This window comes from Erpetoichthys calabaricus, chromosome 7, assembly GCF_900747795.2.
Source record: "Erpetoichthys calabaricus chromosome 7, fErpCal1.3, whole genome shotgun sequence".
In the NCBI taxonomy this organism is placed as follows: domain Eukaryota; kingdom Metazoa; phylum Chordata; class Cladistia; order Polypteriformes; family Polypteridae; genus Erpetoichthys; species Erpetoichthys calabaricus.
Window position 1 is genome coordinate 72,524,639 of NC_041400.2, and position 19,810 is coordinate 72,544,448.

The following is a 19,810-nucleotide window of genomic DNA, read 5'->3' on the forward strand; positions in this document are numbered from 1 at the left end:
TGTATTGTTATCACTCTTTAATTTAATATTTTCTTTATCAGTATGCTGCTGCTGCTGGAGTATGTGAATTTCCCCTTGGGATTAATAAAGTATCTATCTATCTATCTATCTATCTATAATATTTGCTGTCTTAGAAAGGCAAAACAGTATAATTAAAGAACTGTATATCTGCTCCCAAAAAAACTGGATAAGCCAGGTAACTAGATAAATAGTTGTGACAATTTCCAATGCATTCAGAAGACGATAAATGTGAACATTCCATTCCTGTACTGGAGCTATGTGTGGTTCTTTACTAAAAAGAAATTAATTTCACTAACATTTCTAACTCCTAACTATGTCACACAGCATATTACCTCATCTTTCTCTCACAGCATGCATGAATCATGTACTTTTATTATTGCACTAATTTCAGGAAATTCACTGGCTAACTTGCCATGTTATGATGATGCGAAAAAAAAAGACACCCTCCTTCAGATGACTATAATATTTAATATGAGCTATAAAGAGTTAAATTGATTTGGATCCCTTTAATTTTCAAGACATGTTCTTTGTTAAATGCAGTTGAATTTTGCCTAGGACAACATGGGTAGAATAGTCAAATTCAGTGGAAGATTTGGCACACATCTTTCTTCATATAAATGGCACCAGACTGATTGTAATATTAAAATTGTGCTCTAAATGGTTAAATCACTTTGGCTCACTTTCATTTTACAGATTAGTCTTGACAAGACAGACTACTGTTTTAAACTACAGTTAGGTTTTGCTGGACAAATATGAGTACAATAGTCCTTTTTTTCTTAGCAACGTTTGTACACTCCCATATCTACAGGTGCTGGTCATAAAATTAGAATATCATGACAAAGTTGATTTATTTCAGTAATTCCGTTCAAAAAGTGAAGCTTGTATATTAGATTCATTCATTACACACAGACTGATGTATTTCAAATGTTTATTTCTTTTAATTTTGATGATTATAACTGACAACTAATGAAAGTCCCAAATTCAGTATCTCGGAAAATTAGAATATTGTGAAAAGGTTCAATATTGAAGACACCTGGTGCCAGACTCGTAATCAGCTAATTAACTCAAAACACCTGCAAAAGCCTTTAAATGGTCTCTCAGTCTACTTCTGTAGGCTACACAATCATGGGGAAGACTGCTGACTTGACAGTTGTCCAAAAGATGACCATTGACACCTTGCACAAGGAGGGCAAGACACAAAAGGTCATTGCTAAAGAGGCTGGCTATTCACTGAGCTCTGTGTCCAAGCATATTAATAGAGAGGAGAAGGGAAGGACAAGATGTGGTAGAAAAAAGTGTACAAGCAATAGGGATGACCGCACCCTGGAGAGGATTGTGAAACAAAACCCATTCAAAAATGTGGGGGAGAGTCACAAAGAGTGGACTGCAGCTGGAGTCAGTGCTTCAAGAACCACCACGCACAGACGTATGCAAGACATGGGTTTCAGCTGTCGCATTCCTTGTGTCAAGCCACTCTTGAACAAGAGACAGCGTCAGAAGCGTCTCGCCTGGGCTAAAGACAAAAAGGACTGGACTGCTGCTGAGTGGTCCAAAGTTATGTTCTCTTATGAAAGTAAATTTTGCATTTCCTTTGGAAATCAAGGTCCCAGAGTCTGGAGGAAGAGAGGAGAGGCACAGAATCCACGTTGCTTGAGGTCCAGTGTAAAGTTTCCACAGTCAGTGATGGTTTGAGGCGCCATGTCATCTGCTGGTGTTGGTCCATTGTGTTTTCTGAGGTCCAAGGTCAACGCAGCCGTCTACCAGAAAGTTTTAGAGCACTTCATGCTTCCTGCTGCTGCACGAACTTTATGGAGATGCAGATTTCATTTTCCAACAGAACCTGGCACCTGCACACAGTGCCAAAGCTACCAGTACCTGGTTTAAGGACCATGGTATCCCTGTTCTTGATTGGCCAGCAAACTCGCCTGACCTTATTGTGAAGAGGAAGATGCAATACGCCAGACCCAACAATTCAGAAGAGCTGAAGGCCACTATCAGAGCAACATGGGCTCTCATAACACCTGAGCAGTGCCACAGACTGATCGACTCCATGCCACGCCGCATTGCTGCAGTAATCCAGGCCAAAGGAGCCCCAACTAAATATTGAGTGCTGTACATGCTCATACATTTCATGTTCATACCTTTCAGTTGGCCAACATTTCTAAAAATCCTTTTTTTGCATTGGTCTTAATTGATATTCTAATTTTCAGAGATACTGAATTTGGGACATTCATTAGTTGTCAGTTATAATCATCAACATTAAAAGAAATAAACATTTGAAATACATCAGTCTGTGTGTAATGAATCTATACTAATAAAAGGCAAAGCCCTCACTGACTCACTGACTGACTGACTGACTCACTCACTCACTCACTCACTCATCACTAATTCTCCAACTTCCCGTGTAGGTGGAAGGCTGAAATTTGGCAGGCTCATTCCTTACAGCTTACTTACAAAAGTTAGGCAGGTTTCATTTCGAAATTCAAAGCGTAACGGTCATAACTGGAACCTGTTTTTTGTCCATATACTGTAATGGACGGGGGCGGAGTCGCGTATCGTGTCATCACGCCTCCTACGTAATCACGTGAAACGCCTTGGGGCCGATCTGGAAGAAGGTAGCGCAGCGCCTTGATTTAAACGATTCCATGTCTTGGTGGGTTTAATACTGTGTAAGCATACATATTAACACATGTGCAATTAAACGTGTGCATTTACGGGGTGATTTCTCAGGCTTAAAAGTTCGCATTTTTTTAAAAAAGTAAATGCAAACTGTTTTCATTCTGAAGTGCACAAACCACGTTGGATTTTGTCATGATAGTTGATTAGTAAGGTCTATTAAGGGATACTTACAGAATGATTAGTAATGCCAGTGAATTCCGATGCAAGCAGGAGAATGGGCGTGAACTAAAGAACGAGTAGTAACACGTACAGTAAATGTCTCTAAAGTCTGTCTATTAAAAAGTTATTATATCTTTCAATCCTGTGTATTGATTAAACTACGAACCTAACAAGATCACTACATGGTGTCAGAAGTGGCGGATTGGAAGAGGAATGTGAAGAAGAGGTTCAGCTTTTGAACGAGTCTCGTGTCTGTGAGTAACCCGAAAACGTGGTCAGAAAGCGCTAAGACGTTTTAGCAAAAGAGAAAAAAAAAATATGGAAGGATTACAGCCCCCACCAAATCTCCAGTTAAAGGGAAATGTAGCTGAAAATTGGAAAAGATTTAAACAGAGATTCGAGTTGTATCTTGCTGCGATTGAAGCAGATAGGAAAAGTGAAAAAATGAATGCATCTATGCTTCTACATGTAATTGGCGAAGAGGCGCTAGAGGTGTATAACAATTTTCAGTTTGAAGAAGATGGAGACAATATGAAATTGAACAAAATAGTTGAAAAATTCAAAGCGTATTGCAACCCAAAGCGCAATGTGATGCTTGAGCGGCACAAGTTTTTTACATGTTTCCAGAAAAGCGGCAAAACAATAGACCAGTATGTGATGGAATTGCGTAATAGGAGCTGTTCTAAGAAGAAACCGTCGAGACATCAAAGGACCAATAATCTCTAATCAGAACACTAACACCAGCGAAACAAATATTGACGAGAAAACAAGTATAAATCAGGAAAGAACATCTCAACTGCAAACACAATTAACCAGAAGATCAAAACGTGAAGTAAAACCACCAGAACGACTCATTGAGACAAGTTGAGGATTAAAGGAACATTTTCAATTAAGAAATGCTGAATTCCTTTAACAGTTGTGCTTTTTATACACAGTTTGAATGCTGGATTTATGCCTGAAATGTTCTGGATAGTTCAGTTGTTTGAAGTGATAAAGTTTATCAAAGTAGCATTTGAAATGTAGAACATTACTAAGCTTATAAGTACTGCCTTACTTCTCTTTAAGAAAGGAAGATGTAATGATACTTGATTTAAACGATTACATGTCTTGGTGGGTTTGCGTAGCTTATTGTCAATATCTTTACACCTGTTTTTAAGACTTATTGACTGAAACGGGCTTTCACGAAAAAACTTAGGGCTTTGCTACAGGATACACCCTCCACAAGTTAAGGAAGTAAAAATAAAAGTATATATTTCTGTTTTATTTAAACCTTTTAAGTTCGTATGCATAGCCCCATTTGGCTGTTTTAGTTTTTTTTTTTTTTTTTTTTCAGTAATATTTAATCTCCATAAAGAAAAACAACATATGCATTTTACTTTTTTTGTATCTCTTTAGTAATATTTTAGTGTAAAAGGATAACCAGTATTAACACGTGCAATTAAATGTGTGCATTTACGGGGTGATTTCTCAGGCTTAAAAGCTCGTCTTTTATGAAAATGATAAATGCAAACTGTTTTCATTCTGAAGGGCACAAACCACGTTGGATTTCAGCCGTTAAACAAGCAAAAATGTCGGTACACCAGATAAATAAGCGCAACATATTATCAGTTGTATTGTATGCTTACAATACATATAGAAATGTGTTAATTGTTAACTAATAGTATGGGATGGTGTTTTTCGACTCGCGCCTTGATTTAAACGATTCTATGTCTTGGTGGGTTTGCGTAGCTTATTGTCAATATCTTTACACCTGTTTTTAAGACTTATTGACTGAAACGGGCTTTCACGAAAAAACTTAGGGCTTTGCTACAGGATACACCCTTCACAAGTTAAGGAAGTAAAAATAAAGGTATATATTTCTGTTTTATTTAAACCTTTTAAGTTCGTATGCATAGCCCCATTTAGCTGTTTTAGTTTTTTTTTTCTTTCTTCAGTAATATTTAATTTCCTTAAAGAAAAACAACATATGCATTTTACTTTTTTTGTATCTCTTTAGTAATATTTTAGTGTAAAAGGATAACCAGTATTTAAACCTTTTATGTTTAACTTTATAAAGTTATTTTACACAATGTTGAAAAATTAATAAGAAAGCTACATATTTTGGCAGCTGCTGCTTTAATTTTCAATGAAATGAAAAAAGCTCTCCAAGAGAAAACCTCAATGAAGAAGAAACAGTTTGCACTATCTAAAAATGAGAAACCCTCATTTATAAAGGTTTACTGCAGATGACTTAACTGAAAATAAATGAATAGTTCCTATGTGTATAATACATATTTATCTTTTTGACTTATGCCTTTATTCCAGCAACTTGCAACATCTGAGGTAAAATTTGTTACATTACTTTTGTTTATTGCAGCACAGGCAGGTGAAGTGACTTCCTCAGGCTCACACAGTGGTGTCAGTACCATGATTTGAACTGACAAGCTCCGGGTTTGCTGAAATATTACTGAAGAAAGAAAAAAAAACGAAAACGGGGCAAATGGGGCTATGCATACAAATGTCCATCCATCCAATATCCAACCCGCTATATCCTAAATACAGGAGCCAATCCCTGCCAACACAGGGCACAAGGCAGGAAACAAAACCCCGGGCAAGGTGCCAGCCCACCGCAGGGCGCACACACCCACACACCACGGACAATTTAGAATCGCCAATGCACCTAACCTGCATGTCTTTGGTCTGTGGGAGGAAACCGGAGTACCCGGAGGAAACCCAGACAGACATGGGGAGAACATTCAAACTCCACGCAGGGAAGAGAACCCGGGTCTCCTAACTGGCACCTTTCACTGCGCCACCATACCGCCCGCATACAAACTTAAAAGGTTTAAATAAAACAGAAATATATACCTTTTATTTTTACTTCCTTAACTTGTGGAGGGTGTATCCTGTAGCAAAGCCCTAACTTTTTTCATGAAAGCCCCTTTCAGTCAATAAGCCTTAAAAACAGGTGTAAAGCTAAACTTGCAGCACCGCTATTCAATTACACTTGCCTAACGCCTCTCCTAAGGGGAAATACTGTGGGATCTGGGCATCCGTCAAAGCACCAATCACAGGCCCGATTAGAAAGCGGGAAGCTGTGATTTGTCGTCTCCCTCCCATGTAACAATCACAGCCCGTGTTACAACGCACTATGTATGTATGTGTATATATGTGTATATATATGTTGATATGTGTGTATGTGTATATATATGTTGATATGTGTGTATATGTATATATATATGTGTGTGGATGTGTATGTATATATATATATATGTATATGTAGATATGTATATGTATATATATGTTTACATAACCTCTTTAACACACTACTTCTCCGCTGCGAAGCGCGGGTATTTTGCTAGTGAATCTAATATACAAGTTTCACTTTTTGAATGGAATTACTGAAATAAATCAACTTTGTCATGATATTCTAATTTTATGACCAGCACCAGTAGAGCACAACTCAAGACTCTGATGTTTAGTGGGCACTCAATGGTTGAATCATGTCGGGTCACTTAAAGAGAGACTCCTATGTTAAAATACATGTTAATGTAGCCCAACACAATGCGAGTACTAGCATGGGCAGCACAGGACTTCAACATTTAACAAGTACTGCAAAGGATTAAAGGTGAAAAATAGTGACAAAGTCAATGTGCTACGTGCTGTTTTTAAAATTAAGATTATATGACTGTCCTTACTGCTGATAAGTAAAGAAGGTGTCTTTACTTTTTCGCTTCAACGTAAACAAGATAACATGGCAAGTTAGCTGATGAATTTCCCAAGTATACCTATGTATGAGCGAAGCAATTAACACCTGTAATTTAATTTAGGAGTCCATCTAGTCAAAAACATGGTAAGAAAAATGGCAGCAATATAATTTAGCTCTTTGATGTGCCTTTATTTCAAAGCCTGTTTTGTACAATGCAACGACTGAACAAGTGCGCTAGAATTTACTGTGGATGTGACATATTTGGCAAGGCAAAAACTGGCTCATTTTAATAAGGGCATATTCTCTTGTTACAAAACAGTGATTAGATTTAACTCTTTAGAGTGCATATTAGATACCATATTTCATCTGTCTAGACACAAGTGAGTGTGCAAAGTTTACAAGAGAATTAAATATGTGTACCCACTTTGGACTAGACAAACTTCACATGCAATGAAAATATAATTTCCTTTTGCTACACAGTAGTGCAGTGTTTAGCACTACTGCTTCGCAGATCCAACACTTGAATGTATAGCCTACTTTTATAAACTTGTCAATGGTGCAACATTAAAGCATCTGCTGCACAGTCTATAGTAAGTGGTGGGCTCAATAAAGTAAACGCTGGACCCAAGATAGCAGGTTGCGAGCACAACATAGTCAGGGGCTCTGTATACACTTGATATACATTGTTTAAAACAATGAGGCATCATTTAAAAATACAGTACACATTCAAGTTACTTGCTAAAAGAATAATTGTATACATAAACACATAAAGAGCACTATAATGCAACATGAAATATATTCAGCTGTTTCATTTGAAAAACATACACTACCAGTCACATTTCTTAGGACACCCCAGTATTCCAGTTTGTCTTCGAATTTAATCAGCTGAAATGCAATGAATGGCCTAAAATGATGAAAAGGTAAGCAGTAAACTGCCAGAGGTTTAAATTTAAAGTTTTGGTTAGCAAAAACTGATGAAAAAAGGAAATTTCAGAATATTACAAATGGGCCTTCTTTAGGGAACAACTAATAGGTTATAACCTACACATGAACTGCAGCAAAGCCTTGCAAGTTGAAGCAAACAAATGAAAAAACTAATACAAAGAAAAGCTCATGTCTTGACTGCAGGAGTCGTCTCACTTCAATGGACACAATTTATCAATTGTAGACTATGGCATATCCCCTTATAACCAGCAAAGTTAGCAAGACAAATTGCAGAAAAATGACTGATATTTGATAAAATTCTACAGGTGCCGCTGCATCAACCATCCACTCAGGTTTGTAAGAAAAAACGGCAAGTAAAAAATTAGAAATACATTTTAGCATTCAATCATACAAGTCTGAAACCCCACCTAGTTCCACCACGTAGAATTCAGCATAATGTACTTGAAATACAAGGTCCTCTGTGTCACATTTATCTCTTTGGCAAATGTCATAACTAATAGGTGAGGTAAATTATTTATTAAAATAAAAACAATCTACAGAAAGATTAAGGAAAAAACAAAATCATTACTGGAAACATTGTTCAGAAGCACTGGGAGTTAAAGAATGAAATCATGTAGAATGCAGCAGTGCTGAGCATCTGCGAAAAATAACATGAAACGTGCAACAAAAATATCTGATGTATAGTCAGCAAGCAGAGATGGCACAATGGAAGATGGGAAAGAGGAAGGAATCATATCAGCCATTACAGTGAAAAGGTTTTATAAAACTGGAAAAGATCAACTGCCTGTCATTTTTTGTGAATTACTGAAGACCGAGTATCTGATTTTTAGGGAAGTTTAAACAAGCTGGATAAAACAGAAAGCCTATCTATCAAGCTCTCTCAATCATTGGTACATGGTCTTTCTGGAAGATGATGTCTGCACTACAGTCAAGAAATGTAAATTTTTTGCTTTTCATACATCAGACTGTTGAATTCAGTGGTCAGTCATAGAACTGCCTGACAGTCAGAATAGTTTAAGAACATAGTATTTTATCATAAAATCAGATCACCTGTAACATGTAAAGAACACAAAAGATATCAACTAACTTCTCAGAAATGTCAAAATCAGCTATACAACTGGTACCTGTAACCTCTTATCTGTCTCACTGTCCATTTCAGCCTTAGGGACCTCTATGGCATTTGGGGCTGCATTTACTTTCAAACCTTTACTTCAACATGGCTGTTGGCTTTGTTTGCCAACATTGGGATAATGTCGTCGACGTGGTCACAAACTGCAACAACTCACCACACAAGGACGCCCTGTCTCTCGAGGCATTCACACTGCAGGAAGACAACCATGGGATACGCAGAAAACAGCCATGTCAGTCAACGCAGATCAGACACCCAGGCAAACAACACTGAATAATCAATAGCTCCAACTACTTTGCCCGCCCCCACTCCTCACCTGAGTCGGTTTCATCTCTGTTCAGCAGTGTTTGCCAAACTCGGTCCTGGTGAACCCCTGTGGCTGCAGGGTTTTGTTCCAACCACATTCCTAATCATTAATGCCGTTGAAACTCATCCGGGATAAGTCGGTTTTTCAAACGCAACCGTGTAGCAGATTAGTCTAGCAGGATGTACAGTAATCCCTCGCTACTTCGTGGTTCACTTTTCGCGGATTCACGACTTTGCGGGTTTTTAAATACAAGTGATTGCCCGCCTCTCGCGGAAGTTATGTTCCAGACCCATCAGCAACAGGAGAAAATCCGCGATATAGAAAGACCATATAAATAAACATTTTTATAGTTTAAGCCTTAAAATACCCATCCCACATGCTTTAAACACATGTAAACTTATAAAACACACTTTGTTAACACATATGATATGTGGATGTTGGGCTAAGGATATGAGTAACATCTCACTATTATAAAACATTTTAACTTCACGCAAGACAAGACAGTGAGACAGGAAAATACAAGGCTTTAAAATGATTGACACACACAGAGCGACAAGCAGCACAAAGCCAGCACAAAGTCCACTTCTCCTTAGAGTTCATTCAGCTCCCCACCCCCTTGACAATGCGAAGTGGCAGGAGAGTACTGCGCCTCCGGGGAGGGGGGGTTTGAGCAAACGTGCGTTCAGCCCTCACACAACCCCACTCCTCCTCCTCCTTCTGAACGCGCAGAGCGACAAGCAGGCATTTTGGCAGAAGCAGCACAAAGTCCATTTCTGCTCAGAGTGAGTTCAGCTGCCCCCCTTCACAAAGCGAGTGTAGACACATCAACGTCTGATCGCTGCGTGCAGTGCGCAGTGTTGGTCTGCGGTGTTTAAGAATGTAGAAAGTGTTTAAGAGCATAGGAAGTGTTTATAAGAGTGTGGGAAAGGTTAACAAGAGAGTGAGAAAGGTTTATAAGAGTGTGGGAAGGGTTTATAAAGCCTTAAAATATGTATAAATAATAAAATAAATATAGGTCGCTACTTCGCGGATTTTCACCTATCGCTGGGGGCTCTGGAACGTACCCCCCCGCGATAGGTGAGGGATGACTGTAATAATCCGAGATGAATGCGCGCCCTCGCGCTGAGTGAAAAGCCAATATATATTGAGTCTACAAAACATGATCAGCAAGTCTTTGATAGGCTACAACAAAATGATGAAAGAACGAGCGCATTTTTTTCACACAAGCTGGGTGGGTCGGTGTTAATTAATTAGTTACTCGAAGGATTTCAAGATTTAATATACACAAGCGGTAACACTGTAAAAGCGGCCCAAACCAGAAAAGACGGCTGGCAAAAAGTGCCTGACAAATTAAACGCATGTGCATTGTACTTACTGAAAGCAGCGTTACGGATTTTGCAAATGTTCATTTTTTTCCCTCTGCTTAAAAAATATTAACAAAGCAGCGTGATTATGCGGCGTATACTACACCGCAAGTTAGTATGCAGCGTGTAAAACAGTTTGTCGCGGATAATTTGCCTTTTACTTTAAGACAAAGACAATTTCCTGTTAGATTTGTCTTTGCGATGACAATTAATAAGGCACAGGGCCAAACATTCAAAAACATGGCTAGCGGCTCATACGCTCGCACTGATTATGTCCCTGCCCTTTGTACGCCCCCCCTCGGTACTACCATGGTCGGATGACTTGGTGGATTATATATAGAAAAGCAGCCAAAACTGCAAACAACAATGAAAAGTCTGCGTGACTCACACGTGCATATGGACTGTGCAAAGAGAAAAATGACTCAGGTGACAAGTTGGGGGTGGGCACATGAAATGTTACTTTTCTTGGTGATTTATTACATTTTCAATTTTTCAAATGTTAATTTTCTCCCTGTGCTTAAAAATCATTAAAAAAGCGGCCTGATTATGCGGCATATGGTACGCCGCGGGTTGGCTAGTACAGTATATTACCAATTGAGGACTTCACAAGAGCATCCTCTCATGCTCTTAAAGGGTCACAGAACGGACAAACTAGGTCCTCACCTCACTAGTAACAATCAAACATAGACTTTGATGTTAACTATAAAATATGTATTTCCATCAAAAATAATAGCAACTCATATAGGCAATATAAAACATTACATACCCTGGGTGGGTTCGTGTAGTTTTCATTCAGTTCCAGATGACAATTTTCAAATAGCTGTTTTTATTTACTTGAAAATCATACATTATTATATAATTAATAGAAAAATGAAATCAAGAGATTTCTTACTGGTGCGAGAGTACCAACAGATAGGAAGCTCCATGAAAGTGTCAGTTTCAGACGAGAAGTTCCTCATAAAACAGCAACTGAACTAAAAGAAAACTTTTTAAGTCTAATAAAAGACAGCCACCTTCCCCTTCCCTTCCTGTACACATAAAACAGCTGGCTTACTTGTTTTCATCTCCATTAGTAGTGTGTAAAACACCACTTTGCAGTTTCTCAAAACACAGAAAAAGTTACTAAATCATTATCACTAAGCTCAAGGTTATTTTCCCATGGGACTCAAAAGGCTGCGTTTTTCTAACTAAGCAAAATGCTATGAATCCCCCTTTGCCTTTTAGCTTTAACAGAAAACACAGCAGTTCTGTTCAGCTTGACAAGACTTTCAAGCTTAAATATGTCAACTGAAAAGGTTAAAATACCTCTCATAACTCTCATGCCCCCTCAGGTTGCAGAAATTCTTGCCAAATGTATAAATTCTGACATTCTTCCATAATGGGATTAAAATTTGTAACATTTGAAAAAATTATTAAGAGCTTTTTAAGAAAATGGATGGAAAACTCCTCACCTTCTACATTCTCCTTGAGTCTGATTGTATGAATTAGCTTGATAGTTACGTCCACAAGTTGTCATTGCAAGTCACAGATTCCATTGCATTAGCTAAGTAAATTATCTGAGTAGCTAAGTAAATATTATAAATTGTTCTTCCTTCATCTCACTTGTATGTCTGGAGATAACAGAAATCAATTCTTGGCAAGTTTACCTTAACAGAATCAAAAACTCCAAATGTAAACCTTTCAAAGGTCTTGCTTATAGTGAAAATGAAGCCCCTAACAACACCTTCAAGGGACAATTTAGAACAAAGGCCTTTTTTTTTTTTTTTTTTTGTTTTTTTTTTTTTTTTGAAGAGGCTAGGTAGCTCAGATTGCATGGAGTAAACAAAAATGTCTTACTTGGCCAAAGAACATATAAGCAGTTACAGTTAGACATTATAAAGACATGCTGCTGTTGGCACAAAAGAGCCCAAGAAGTGTTTCTTTACACAGTTTGAGAAAAAATTCATTTGATCAAAGTAAGTAGGCATAAAGGTAATTGAAAAAGGTGAAGTAAAACAGAAGGAACACAAGAGAAACACTAAAAACCATCCATCAGATGTACAGGGCCCAACCTTTATTTTTTATTTTTTTCAGTTAAAGAAGGAGGTGAAAGTGGAAAATGTTATGATAACTTAAGCAGGATTTATAAGACATAATATTAACAGACTTTTTGGAGACAGAGATGGTTTACACATAACATTGTTTCCTATTGCTTTGCTAATGCTTAAAACATCCATATTACTAACCGAGAATGGTAAACCGGATGGCATGGACGCAGGTACACGGCGATGGGACCATGAGACATACTGCGCAGGCGCGTACAGAGCGCGTCTCATAAACCGCACGCGAAGTCGTATCCACCACGAACAAAGGAGTCACGGCCCAAAAACGAAAGAGCTCAACTGACGTGAATGAGAATGAGAAATGAAGCAACAACGCGCCCATAGCTAACGACTAACGACACAGCCATACAAAAAAGAGGATTCTGCGCTGCAGCCCAGATTCAAACGGAAGGGGCTACGGCGGCCCCACAGGTCCACAATGATAGTACGGAAGGCGCAGGCGTCACCGCCATATTGTGAGTGGCACTACTGCGGAGTGAAGTTAGGAATAATGTGCTGTTTGGGATTGTACAAACCGCTGAACGCTTTACACCGAATTCAAACACAATACAGCTCAACGATACAAACACGAGCCCACCTAGATAAGATCAATGAACGCAGGCGCCTACAACGCGTGTCTGAAACTGCGGAAGCAAAGCAGGCACGGGTTCAAAACGAACGAGCTCGACTGACGGATATACAAACACGAGCCCGGCTGGATAAAATCAATGAACGCAGGCGCCTACAACATGCGTCTGAAATGCCGCAAGCAAAGCGGGCACGGCTCCAAGACGAACGAGCTCGACTAATGTATTTCAGGATACCCAACGCCGGTGGTAGGCGAGCGAAGCAAGTAGGGGGCGGAGCCCCCCTTGTGACATAATAGTGAGTCAAGATAAAAACTTTTGATTTGCAAAAGAATCAAAAATCCAGCACCATGCCACAGTACATTGCAGTTAAGCGGGTTTGAAAGTGTTATTTTATGAAATCATTGCTGTGAAAGCTGCCACCACTGCAGTATCACCACATATAAGTTAATATTCTTGAATCTCACAAAACTTACTAAGATGTTATGTAGTAATGTTCCTCTCTCTCTCTACAAACACTAATTTACAGAGTCTCAAAACCTTTTGATAAACTCATACTGCAATATCTTCTTCGTGAAGTGCAAGGCTACAGCTTCTTGCTGGGCATGCAACTAGAAGAAGCTTGTGAGCTTGCAAATTTTGAAAATTAAATTGCGAATTTATAAGTTGACTGATAGGTTACTGAGCTGCCAAGGTACTTTCTGTTGCATTGAAAGATATGGAATTAAGAAAAAATATAGGTTTAGTCATAACATTTTGTTTCTCTGCCTACTAAATTAAGATGAAAAAATTTTCAGACACATCCGCAAAGGGCAGCAAATAACTTTCATTTCTAGCAGAAAAGTTAAGTTTTGTCAAATTAAACTGCTAAATCAAATTTGCTATTTTGACACCAAAAGTGATTTTAATTTGCCTCTATTGTAAAGATTACTATATATTATACTTGGTTTAACAATTTTACACATTTGTAAATGTTTGCATGTGTCTGTTGTGTCCTGCATTTTACACAGCGTAGATATCATAAGTATTGGAAGATGTTAATGTTAAAACTGAATAAGTAACTGTTGATAACAGAGTATTCTCACAACTGTTTAATTCAGTTCAGGATAGTGGCAAGGCAAAAGACTATGTCTGGAGCATCAAGTTCAAGGCAGGAACTAGACGTCGATAAGAGCCAATACATTCCAGGTTTCAATCACACATGCCAAAAAAAAGTATTTTAAATACAAAAATAAAAGGCTGTTCAGAATACTTACTGGATACAGTTCGATCATAATGTAGAACTGTTACAGTAAGTGAAACCGAGCATTAAGTTGTTCCTGGTTTTAAAGACAAAAAAAAAAAAATCTTGTAAGGCTTGGAAGGAGACGATACATGATTTTCTAAGAGACACTTTAACAACCCGCAAGAGACACTTTAACGTCACGCAAGACAAGGCAGTGAGACAAAAGGACAGCTGCTGTACAAGCTTTCAAATGATCGTCGCGCAGCAGAACAAACAGCTCGGTGGCAGCAGCAAGCCAGCAGCTGATCTGACCGCATCTCCTTAGCCTGTGTTCAAGGCCCCGCCCCAACCCCCTTCACAACGCGAGCGGCAGGGACGTAAAGTGGCTGGCGCGTAGTGCACCCCAGTTGGGGGGGGGGGAAGAATTGGTTTGTGGGGGGAGAAAGGGGGTGGGTGAGCAAAGCGGGCAGGTGCCCCCTAGTCTAACTTTAAACTTGTGACTGCTCATTAGACTCATTTAATAAAAGATTTACAAGGAAATAGAAAAAAATATATAGCTGCTGCCCAATTAAAAAGTGTAATCATGATTAATCTCACAATATTTTTTACCAAAATTAACTGATTATTATTCAAAATTGTATTTATATTTTGTAATGTAAAACAGTTTTAATATAATAAACACTTTCCTTGGAATATTCAGTTATTCCAGTTAGTTTACTAGTTTTGTGTACCAAACAATTGAATAGTAAAGCACTAATCAGCCAACAGCACAATCCAAGTTTTTTTTTTTTTTTTTAAGCCCCATCACAATGTAAAATAGTCTAGCACTTTGATTAATTCTGTCAATAATGCGGTTTTTAAATTGATATGAGGATGAAAAATAAGACATTATTGATTTTCTGACTATTTACTCAGCCAATTGCTGAAGCACACCGGTTTCTTTAAATTGGTTGTTCAACGTATGCTATTTGTTATTATCAATATATCCAGACATAGAAAGCAAATGCCCATAAAGGACCCAGTGTCAAAAACATTTCTTTTAAAAGTACAATGCTCATTTCTATATAGTTACTTATTATAAAATGTAATGCTGTAAATAATTTTGCATTGTTTTTCCTTCTAATAGAGATATGAAACCAACTGTAATGAAAATAAATTCATTTCCTTGAACAAAGAGAAAAAAATATTAATCACTACTTATTTCCTGATCAGGATGATAACATAAAGCAGGATTCAACCCTATTTATTTTATTATGCAGCTTTTAGTGCTTCTTGTTTTAAGCATTCTTAGGATGTCAGTTCTAGCACACAGTTCAATAGAAAGAAAGAAAAGAGAAAAAAAAAGAGTATTTTAAATTTAAATATAGTGGTCAACTACTTTTCAATTAAGAAAACATTTTGTTTAGTCCTTCATGTGTCGTGAAGTAAATAAGGTCCACCCCATTTAACCAACCCAACGCAAACTATAAAGTTTGCCTTTGCTGCTTTATTGAAGTGTGCCGGCTGGATATTACAAAGGGCTGTTTAACAGGTGTGGGAAGAAAGAAACAGAAGTCAGGAGACATTTGTCGGCTCGCACTGCCAAAATCTGACAAGCAAGTGAGCACATGTGCGAGAACTTCACTCACTTCTATAAAGGAATATGTGCACACATGACACAGAAAATGGCTGACTAGGTTCTTTATCATCTGATAGTGGGACAAGGTTATAAAAGCATTGTGAGAATTCAATATAGGGTTATGTGAAGGTGAGAAAATCAGATGCAGCTCAAGTTAGTGTGATTATGGATATGAGCTTGCTTTGTTAGACAAGATGAGCTGGAATTCCTTTGTAGATTAAAATGCATACATTTAGGGGTTGTGTTAAAAATGTAATCCCAGAAAACTAACATATTAACTGCACATGTTAACACTGATTTATCAGCAGATCTAAAAAACCTTTCTGAATATCAGTTGATTGTCTTTAGTACAATACAATTAGAATGTGTTTGTGCTTTTTTCAGGTGTAACCAAAGTGTGCTGGAAGATGGATTCAAGGTCATGATCTCTCACCTTGCACAGGGAAAAAAGTATAATCTGATTCATTCCTATTTTTAAAACCTCTGATCTAATGTTGATTTCAAATATTTGGGGAGATACATGAAACAATTCACTAGTCTCCTTCATGTCGGTTTGAATCCAGTAAATGCCAATAGGGACTCTGCTCTGTTGGGCCCTTGAGCAAGACCCTTAACCTGCAATTGCCGAGCGCTTTGTGTAGTGAGTAAAGCGGCATATAAATGCAAAGAATTATTATTTTACCAAGAAAGCAGTTATTCATTTATCCTAAGAGCTGCCACTATTCACAACTATACACAACTAAGAACCGCCTGCTATCCCATTCCCCACGACAAAGCTGAAGTTCCCCCAACTCAATTCTCTTTATCTGGGTGTGAGGTGGCTGGAGTTGTACAGGATAAATAATATATCGTTATTTGGAATACATTCATTTCATGTGTGTTCCGTGTCTACAGCAATCTTGATAAATGTAGGATGACAGGAAATGCGAGGCAAGAAATGCTGAACACATACCTGAAACAGAAACTTTCATGTTATAGTAATAATGACGTGAAGTGTATAATGTGTGAAGACTTTAGTCCAAATATCAAATAAACACGTGCACTTTTATCCAAAAATATAACTAAAGAAAAAAAAAATCATTCAATTTACATGTTTCTGTCAATAGTTAAAAATCCATGCTCAAATGTCAATCAAACCGCTGTCTTATAATCAAAATGTTGCAGGTTCGAGTCCGGGTACTCCTCGTTTTGAGTAGTGAGCTGCTACCATTTATTACTATAATAAAAACGTACACTTGATTTGAGTCTGAAATACTCGGTGGGTGTAAATTATGGCTACTTGCAAAAGCGCTTTTTTTTATTATTCAGTTTTATTTTGTCAGTGACATTCACGTGGTGCAATGAACTTGCCTCTCCCTCTGAGTCAGTGTCGTTTATCTCCATTCTTTTCACAACAGCAGTGATGACCACAGTTTGTGCTATGGTTGATGCCTGCTCATTACTATTTGTTGTAAAGAAGAATCCTGTCTGCATTCTCAGGACCATGCACCATAATGTGGAGTATGGGCAAAATCGAAAAAAAAAAAACACGTTCAAGTGGCATAGCTTTTTCAAATAGTGATGTTTTCATGTATTAATGTGTGTGTGCAAACGTGAGAGAAGCAGAGACAGATTTGATATCATATCAGAAAAATTGATAAAATGCTTATACTCTTCCTCCTAAGAGTTGGACCAAATTTCAGTCACTGAGATTTTTGAATGAGTTTGGACTGTTTTCCTACTAGGAGGTGCTTGATAAATATGGGCATTGGCATGGGATTCAAACTCATGACACAAGATTCATGAGGTAGTTAGGGCCCTATGATTACTGCAATGCGGAAAACACGGACGGAGTGACATTATCAACGCATAAAAACAAATTTTAGATTTAAAAACAGAAATGTGCGGAATTTAGAGACTAAAGGGGTGACTGTTACAAAACTTCTCAATAAATTAAAACATTTAATAATCTGTAGTTCTATCATTCAGATACTATTTTTTAGTTTGCTGTTTTTCGAACGAATGCATTTCTTTGTAGAAATTCAGTCATGCCTCTATCTGTTTGTGCACGTATTTCCTGTATGTTTTCTTGTTAAAAGCATGTGAATTAGCTAACTGCACGAGACTGAAATGTCGAAGCAAGCAGTATCAGATTCCCCAGCTACGTCCAAAAAAACATGAGCTTAACTGCAAAATTGGGGGCACAACAATATCTCGGCAATTTTTATGAATCTGGACAACAACTTTTCTCAAGTTTTGTCAGCATACCATAGACTGGACATGAAAAGATACTTTGGTGAGTCAGACATACTGCTTCAAAAAATGATGAAGATGCGTCCTTTCTTTATTAAGCACTGTAAACAAGGAGGCGTGCTGCCAGAATTCTTTTATGCAAGCAGTTCTAACTGTACATGAAATTGTATTTAACCTGTATTAACAGTCTTTCCCATAGAAAAATGTTATTAGTGAACGGCACTGGTTGTTAACAGGTTCCCTTTTAAAAATTTAACGATGATGTTTTTGGACTTAATAAATGTTTTGCCTTGCGGTGACGAGGCACACAAGGTCCACATTTGACTCTTCCGTTATAAACTCAGCGGCCTATAAGCCTGGGCAGAGCAGGTTTCTCCTCAGATGTAACAAGCCCTTAAAGCGGGTCTCTCTTTTTTCTGTTTAATTCCCGGATTTAGCATCTTGCAGATTAATTAATTACAAAGCAAAAGCAAACTATTTTAATATATGCAGTAGATGAAGTTACAGATGTAATGATGCATGTTTTCAATCTGTAAACACTTAAGGTTTAAGAATCATTAGAAATAATTACATTAATTACAATTACAAGTACTAAAGATCAGTACTTTTTGGCAGATGTTATCCTTTATGGAGAGCTGCAACTTTTCCACCCTTTTCATAGGCAGCACTTCAGTTCCCTTCCATAGCAACCCAGCTGAATCTTAATGACATTTTAGCTGTGGCTACAGAGAATGTATCATACTGTCTGAAAGCATACAGGAAGTTTTAAAACTGGTTATGCCTAACAGTGTACATTCAACCTGCTTGTGTCATGTCATCAGTTTGGTGGGAGAGACCTAGCAGCACCATAAATACTTTAGTGAAGCTGCATCACTAGTGATGTGGGTAAACTCTGCCTTCTTCAAGAAGCCCTGCCAGGAACCCCCGAGGCAGAAAATACCAGGTGGAATAGTTGGTCTCGAATGAGTAGGGTACCTCGCCTGACATATTCGCCTCTACAAAAGTTCTTTCTGGCCTAGAACACATCAGCTCAGGCTGTAACAAATACCCTAGACCCTAAAAGTATTGTTTGCTCTTGTTGTAGCTGTTGCCTACTTACAGAAAAAAAACCAAAAAAAAAAAACCATAAAAATCCAAAATGAAAATCAAGAAAAATAAAACCTTGAAAACCAAAAATTAAAAAAAAAAATAAAACATTCCATTGGGCCCTAGGTAGTGGCACTAACCACAGCACAACCTTTTGAATGGTCAAAACTGTTTACAGATCTCAAAAACGGGAATTAGAATGAGACATAATGTTTAAGAATGAGTCAAAAATTAACATTAATGTGGAAGTACTGTCTCTTACCATTTCCCTCTTGCTGCTCTCTCTGAGCTCTCCTTCTGTGCAATCACATTGCCCAAGTTCCTACGGCGATGTGGCACTCCCTGCGCCCTCTTGGTACTGCTTCCTGGGGACGTGCTCGAGCTACTACCTCTTGATCATGTTGCCTATCCCTCTGGCAATGGAAGAAAGGAAACAACATTAATAAATCAATAAATCCTATTTTAAACAGAATTTTATCCACAGATAATGTACACTTTTTTAATGGATCTAAAAATGTAATGAAGAATGTGATATATCCGTTGGAAATGTACCTTGGGCTTTGCGCAATAGCTTTTATTAATGTAGATGGTCTCTGATGTATTTAAACGGATGCATTGTCCATTTTTTTGTGCTACTCAAAAAGGGCAAGAATCCTGGATTTTTCAGCTCCATAATGCGTAATAATTTT

General features: G+C 37.9%; 1 protein-coding gene across 1 annotated transcript in view; it reads right to left on the bottom strand.

Moving 5' to 3' along the window:
• Positions 1-19,521, bottom strand: part of LOC114654250 (DDRGK domain-containing protein 1) — a 92,565-nt gene extending 73,044 nt beyond the window's left edge. Inside the window, exons 1-2 of the mRNA XM_051929446.1 lie at positions 19,511-19,521; positions 19,384-19,418 (exon numbers count right to left, since the gene is read on the bottom strand). Of these exons, the coding sequence (XP_051785406.1) occupies positions 19,384-19,418; positions 19,511-19,521 (46 nt within the window). The remainder of the gene's footprint in view (positions 1-19,383; positions 19,419-19,510) is intronic.
• Between the last annotated feature and the right edge of the window lie 289 nt (positions 19,522-19,810).